We start from the raw sequence: 6,677 nt of genomic DNA on the forward strand, positions 1-6,677 counted from the left end.
GCAGACAGCGTCTTTCCTGTCATTTTATTATCTTTCTAAACGGATAAACAACAGGCACCATTTCTGAGCTTAAAATCCATCCTGCTCCTTACAGAATAAGTGATCTCACCCACTGCATGCCTCTGCTGGTGCACCCTGGTTTGTCTTTTGAAGTGTCTCCCAGGAGGGATAGGCTGTGCACGCTGGTTTGTTTTTCGTAGGGTCTCCCAGGAGGGACGAGCTATGCACACTGGTTTGTTTTTCATAGGGTCTCCCAGGAGGAATGGGCTGTGCACGCTGGTTTGTTTTCCGTAGGGTCTCCCAGGAGGAATGGGCTATGCACACTGGTTTGTTTTTCATAGGGTCTCCCAGGAGGAATGGGCTGTGCACGCTGGTTTGTTTTCCGTAGGGTCTCCCAGGAGGGACGGGCTGTGCAGGCTGGTTTGTTTTCCGTAGGGTCTCCCAGGAGGGAGAGGCTGTGCAGGCTGGTTTGTTCTGGTAGGACCGCTGCAGGCATTGCTTTTTTCATTAAAAAATGAAATAAATAAAGAGCAATGAACCACCACCCGTTTGAGTTTGAAAAACAAAGATACGTAGGGAAGGCGGAGGAGGGGTGGGTCAATATTGAGCCTCCCAAAGGTGCCTGTGTCCGTTTAAGAAGTTCCCTCCTGGAAAGGGAACAGACACTCCTGGGCTTTATGTGGCCGGGACGGTTTGTTTGATGATGATTTTCTGCCTGGTTGCCCGGACATTTGGGTCCGTTGCAGGCGGCCCCGCCCCCAGGGCCGCAGAAGCCGCCGCATTGGGCAGCCCATGGGCAGTGATGTATTTCTTGTAGGCCTCACGGATGATTTTGAAGGCCCGGATGTTGGAGTAGGGGATGTCGGTGATGGGGTCCCGGTAGACGGCCGGCTTGTGGGTGACGGGGCAGATCTCCTTCACGGGCAGCTTGGGCTGCTTGGCTTTAGGGAAGAAGCGCTCAAAGGTCTCGTCATCGCTGAAGGTGATGAAGGTGCGAGAGCATTTGCCAGCCGGGGAGGCAGCAGCCTGGGGAGCCTCTGCTGTTTGCTGCATGTCTTGATCCAACCTGAGGGTGGGGAGAAAACACAGGAATCAGCTCAAGCTTCAAATGCAACAGCGGAAGTAAGAACATCCAGGGCTCTGGGGATGAGGGGGCACAAGGACACACAGGACTTTTGGAGAGCTTGCAGGGCGGGTACAAAGGATGTACCAGGCACTTGTGCTCACTAAAGATCTACAGGCAACCTCTGCACAAGGCAGGGTGCGAACCCCACACAAATCCCAGCTTGAGGCAGCAGGTTCTAGCAAAAGAAGGCACGGCCATGCCTCATCCAAGCCTGAGTTCTAATCCTACCATCCCCAGCTGGGATACCCTTGGAGTACGGGAGGTGCTAGGGATCAGCATGGGCCTGAGCTGTGTTTGAAACTCACGCTAGGTCCAGGTGGGAATTCCACAACTGGCCCCCGTCCTCAGCCAGAGACTAACCAGGGCCCAAACACCTGTCGCCTGGGGGGATCCAGATCACACTCATGCGGCTAATGACAAAGAAATCGGTGGCTGTTGGGACTTAGGATCCAGTTCAGAGAAGCAGCTGAAGGCTGGGATGCCAAACAGGACTGACTGAATGGCTGGGGTCTGCAAGACGGGGCTGATGTCTCCCACAAGCTGGCTCAGGGGAATCCCCTAGGAAGTGGGGTTGGCACCTGCCAGCCAGAGTGCAGGAGTCAGCAGGGACAGTGAGTCCTAGGAGGGAGTTGGCAGCCCATCCCGAGGGGCTAGGGGGATGGGAGGAGTGAATACAATCCCCAACACCTACCCTTCCACATCCACGTTCTCCTCCTTCACCCCAAGGTCAGTGATCAGCGGCATAGTCCCCGAGTAGTAGCGGATCACCGGCCCCACGCACTTCCGCTTCTTCTGCACATGCTTCCTCTTGTCAGCTTCCAGCCGCTCATAGGTCTCTGCAAGGGCGATTGAACCAAGGGTGAACGGAGCAGGGCTCGGAACAATGGGGCAGCTTGGAAAACACCACCAGTCATCGATCCGGCTACTGAGCCCACTCGACTGCCCTCAGAGCTCTGGGCTCTTTGCTTCACACTGGGAGGTACCACATGGAAGCACTGCAAGAGCCATTAACTGTGAGTGTGACTCCAGCATTTCAGAAGGATTTGTGCCACATCAGCAGCTCTCACGCTGCAGGTCACCAATGGTCTGCAAACTCCTTCCTGCGGTCTGAGAACCAAGGAGGGGGACACGGGCTCCCATAAGGGGTGGCTGGTATCTGAATGAGCCAGAGAACTCCTGTGTTATGCCTATAATTCTGAACCATTCATGATGGTGAGTGGAGGTGCACATCTATATATCATCCACAGAACTAATGCTTGGGTAGCATTATCCACACTTACAGTTGGGGAAACCGAGGCACAGAGTGGTGAAATTAATGGCCCATGGCAGAGATGGAAATAAAACCTGGAGTCCAGATTCCACCCCCACACTGCTCTAACCACTAGACTCCATTCTCCTTCAAGAACTGGGAACAGAACCCCGGAGTCCTAACTCCAGGTCCCCTGTTCTACTACTAGATAATACACCCTTCCAGAGCTGGCACTCGAACCTGGGCGTTCCGATTCCCAACCTTGTGCTCTATCAGATCATGTGGTCTCCAGTGGACCAGTACAGCCCTGACTGGTGTGCCAGGGTCCTGCTGCCAGCCTGTGTGCTTCCCAGGGCCTCTCATTCAGCTGCTCTAAGCCCCATTCTTACATAAGCCCCTAACCCCAGTCATTTCACTCCCTGACCCCACGCCGCTCATGTCTCTTCTTTGTCTGGCTCAATTCTGCCACTGCAGTGGGGGGAGGGTTATTGCCTGAAGACCTCACAAGCCTCTTGCCCTCCTACCCATCTCACTCACCCAGAGACCGCAGGTTAATCTCCTCTGTGATCTTGGCCTCCTCCAGCAGCTCCTCCTGCGTCAGCGGCCTGTCACAGTTCGGCCCCCCCTTCTTGCGCTTCGACTGCACCTGACGCTCCTGGACACGCAGGAAGGTCTGGCGCGTGTGCTCCGTAGTCGACTGGCGCATGTACTTGCGGCCTGTAGGCCCAAGGAGTGGGAGGGAAAGTCAGGACATTGGGTGAGGCAGGCAGAGACAGCATAGAAACCAGCAAAGCAGCCCCACAATGATTCCTCCCTGTCTGCGGCTCACAGCTCAGCCCAGCAGCAGTACTTGAATAACCTTGAATCAAACCTCTGCCCTGCAAATGGATGCAGCAGCTTCAAGAAAGCCTTACAAACAACTGGTTTCTGCCCACCTAAAGGCAATACATTTGATCCTAATGAGCGTCAGACACACTTACTGTCTCCCACTTCATCCTGGAGTTCCAGGGGTGCAGACTTCTCCTCTCGCGTCTTCTGGGAGCTGCTAGCAGCTGTATCGGGCTTCTTGGGTCTCAGGCTTTTGATGGGTTCCTAGTGGGTTCAGAAAAGAAATGATGCAGGGAAAGATAGAACCTCCTGAGGGCTTGCTATTTAATAAAGGTAATAATTGGAGATATACCAATCTCCTAGAACTGGAAGGGACCTTGAAAGCTCATTGAGTCCAGCCCCCTGCCTTCACTAGCAGGACCAATTTTTGCCCCAGATTCCCTAAGTAGCCTCCTCCAGGATTGAACTCACAATCCTGGGTTTAGCAGGCCAATGCTCAAACCACTGAGCTATCTCTCCTCCAAATGCTGCTTTGGAGATGTCAACCCTATTTAAATAAAGAGCCACAAGGGATTTTGCAGCATGTTTTTGAGAGAAGGGCCCCTGACAACATAAACACCTTTAAAAAGAAAAGTGCTTTGCCCATATTGCTAGTTACACCTTTGATTACAGAAAGAACATTTTCAACCTCTGATTTACATTGACCATTGCTGCAGTCTGTTTAGTATGGTCAGTTTCTAACCACTAGACATCACTCCCTCCAAGAGCCAGGAATAGAACCCTGGAGTCCTGACCAGGAGTCTGCACTCCCACTCCTGAAAGGCACTAATTGAAGATGTTGTCAAGGTTCTGCTGTTGATCATAAACGAAAAACCCTACAAATGGAATTTCTGACAACTCCCCGGCTACCCCCTAAACTAGATTACAATCTGGTTGTACTGAGAGTTTTGGGAGCAGCTTTCATGCGGGTCCCTCGCTCAGCCCAACACGACTATATCGGAAACAGCGGTTAGACAGCTGGTGAGTTAAGACCACTGCCCGTCATGCTGACTGTGGTTGTCTTGTTGTTTCCTTGTGCGCCTCCGTCTGTGTCCACCTGGTGTCTCCTGTCTTGTACTTCAACTGGATGCCCTTTGGGGCAGAGACCATCTTTTTTTCGCTGTCTATACAGCACCCAGCACACTGGAGTCCTGGTCCATGACTGGTGGGTGCTCTTAGGTGCTACCCCAATACAGACCCAAACCCAGCACCACAACCAGCTGCTTCAGCCTCACCTTGTAAGCCTTGGTGACCACCCTGCGTTTCCTCTTGGGCTCGTCATCGTCCTGGTCACTGGCCGGCTCGTCGCCCTCATCGATGTCGAAGTCCGAGTCCACTTCGTCGTCGCTGTCCGACTGGTCGCCTTTGTACTCGTCATCTCCCGACTCCTGCCCGGGAGCGGGGGGGGGGGCAAACAACAGTCATGGCTGAGCTGGTCCCACTGCCCCTTTGGGAGTCCCGCTCCCCCAGGCTTGCTCCCCCCCATGGGCCCCGCCGCCCCCACCCCAACACACCCTGCCCCCCCCCAACTCAGCCTCCACAGGGTCTTGCTACACACTCCCCCGCCCCCCAACTCTGACCCCCAAGGGGCCCATTTCCCCCCCACAAAGCCCCCCCCACTACCCTCTTGGGGTCCCTCACAGCCCCCCCACGCTCACTGCTCCCCTCCCCCAGCTCCATCTCCCATCCCCCCCAGTCACTGCCCCCCCACCTCCGTGAAGCCCCCGTAGGTGGTCTGGTAGAACTCATCCTCCTCGGCGGTCAGCAGCCCCGCCAGCCGGTTCCCCGCCGTGCGGCGCGGCGCCCTGCCCCCCGCCAGGCTCATCCCGCGCCGCCGCCGCCGCCGAGCGACTGCTCCGGCCTGGCCCAGGGGAGAGCGAGCGCACGCCGAGAGCAATCACCCCCCCGGCTGGGAGCGCCGAGAGAAGCGGCCAGGGAAGAACGATCGAGCCCTGAGAGATCGATGGAAGCTGGGCGGGGCTTGTGGAGGGGCTGCTCACCTGTCTCAGGGCTGTCCCTCCCCTCCCCTCCCCCCACTCCTGAGCTCCACTACAACAGGGTTCTATGGGAGGGGGGTCTCCCCTCCACATGCTGACCCAGAGCGGCCCTACTTAGCTTGTGAGAGTTACCCAGGCACCCAGCCCAAGGCCCCCCATTGGGAGGAGGCAGCAACTTTTGCCCCTGCGGGAAATCCCACTGGAAACCAGTCCCCTGCCATTAGCAATTCTCACCACAGAGACAAGTGACTTCCTGCCCCCACAATGACTGGAGACCTGGGGCACTATTGCCAGCCCCCAGCACTCAACAGTCATGGTCAGCTCCACCCCCAAAACACACCATAAGACTAGCTTAAAAATCACGATAATATAAAAATGATCAATTATTGGCTGTCTGGTTTTTGAGACTTAAGACATTGTGATTTCCAGCTTTTCTCTGCATCCGTGAGGGCTAGAAACCTACTGCAATGAGCTAGGGCAGGTGAAACTTTGTTATGGGAGGAGTCAAAAGCGTGAAGAAGTTGCCCATTTAAGCCAGTTGTAAGAGACAGTTAAGGGGACACACTTAAAACAAAGCCTAATAAAGTCTGCCTAGAGACTAGCAGCACCTATTGAATTCAACTGGGTATTGGGGGGAAGAGAACACACAGAAACTGAGACCAGACAGAGGAGAGAAATAGAAGCTAACCTGAAGGAATGAGCAGCTGATAGGGTGACCAGACAGCAAGTGTGAAAAATCATAACAGGGGGGTGGGGGTAATAGAAACCTATATAAGAAAAGGACCCAAAAATTGGGACTGTCCCTATAAAATTGGGACATCTGGTCACCCTAGCAGCTGAAAGCATGTGGCTGACCCCAGAAGAAACCTGGGGAGAGGTTTTTTGGGTCAGGTGTGCAGGCTGAAAAGCATGTGCTTGGTGCTGTGAGCAACAGAAGTTGTTTCTTGCTGTTTGATTCCCTCTGCATTCAGAGGCACAGGACTTTGTACATTCCTTGTAAATAAACATCACAGAAATACCTAGCTCCAATTTCTACTCCCTACCGGAACACCCGTAGGGCCCCAAGCGGTGACTAGCAAGTTTGGTCAAAAGGAGCAACCCTGGCCTTTTTAAAAAAAAAGAAAGCTGAGATTCTCTGTTATGTAATCACGTAACTCCAGCCAGTGGGGCTTTCAGAAAAACACCAGATGCTGCAAGGCTTGATATAAAATACCATTGAGCTCAGTGCAGCAGCAAGAAAGATAAAGGCAAGAGTTGGAAACACTGCTGGTGGGATGATACAAAATAGGGGCCCCTCATGATCCAACAGATCACAAAGAGACACAGCAAAAACTCCCCCTCTCATACTGTGCCTCATCGGTTACACCTGTACAAAGTAAGCCTAAAACACTGCTGTCCCAATCTGATTGCACTTCACACTCGCTTGGCACAGGTGTCA

At 53.9% G+C, this 6,677-nt stretch overlaps 1 protein-coding gene across 2 annotated transcripts; it reads right to left on the bottom strand.

Annotated features, from left to right (window-relative positions):
* Positions 1 to 9: 9 nt before the first annotated feature.
* On the bottom strand, positions 10 to 5,569 carry VPS72 (vacuolar protein sorting 72 homolog). 2 transcript variants are annotated; one of them, XM_044991710.1, is made up of 6 exons: positions 5,474 to 5,569; positions 4,478 to 4,630; positions 3,356 to 3,467; positions 2,913 to 3,092; positions 1,818 to 1,962; positions 10 to 1,066 (listed from the first exon to the last, which is right to left on the bottom strand). In XM_044991710.1, exons 1-6 carry the CDS (start codon positions 5,552 to 5,554, stop codon positions 676 to 678), a joined length of 1,062 nt encoding a protein of 353 aa, XP_044847645.1. In that variant the 5' UTR covers positions 5,555 to 5,569; the 3' UTR covers positions 10 to 675. The 2 variants fall into 2 exon arrangements, with proteins under 2 accessions (XP_044847645.1, XP_044847644.1); XM_044991709.1 differs by lacking the exon at positions 5,474 to 5,569 and adding an exon at positions 4,954 to 5,110.
* Positions 5,570 to 6,677: the final 1,108 nt, after the last annotated feature.

The sequence above is a fragment of the Mauremys mutica genome, chromosome 17 (genome assembly GCF_020497125.1).
Source record: "Mauremys mutica isolate MM-2020 ecotype Southern chromosome 17, ASM2049712v1, whole genome shotgun sequence".
Lineage (NCBI taxonomy): Eukaryota > Metazoa > Chordata > Testudines > Geoemydidae > Mauremys > Mauremys mutica.

What these genes read in the sequence shown, in the direction of transcription:
- VPS72 (XM_044991709.1), bottom strand. Translation starts at nt 5,067, where the DNA reads ATGAGCCTGGCGGGGGGCAGGGCGCCGCGCCGCACGGCGGGGAACCGG. An exon ending in TGGTCACCAAGGCTTACAAG is followed by an intron (nt 3,468 to 4,477) that starts GTGAGGCTGAAG and finishes TGAACCCACTAG; the next exon opens with GAACCCATCAAAAGCCTGAG. An exon ending in GAGAACGTGGATGTGGAAGG is followed by an intron (nt 1,067 to 1,817) that starts GTAGGTGTTGGG and finishes CCCCACCCTCAG; the next exon opens with GTTGGATCAAGACATGCAGC.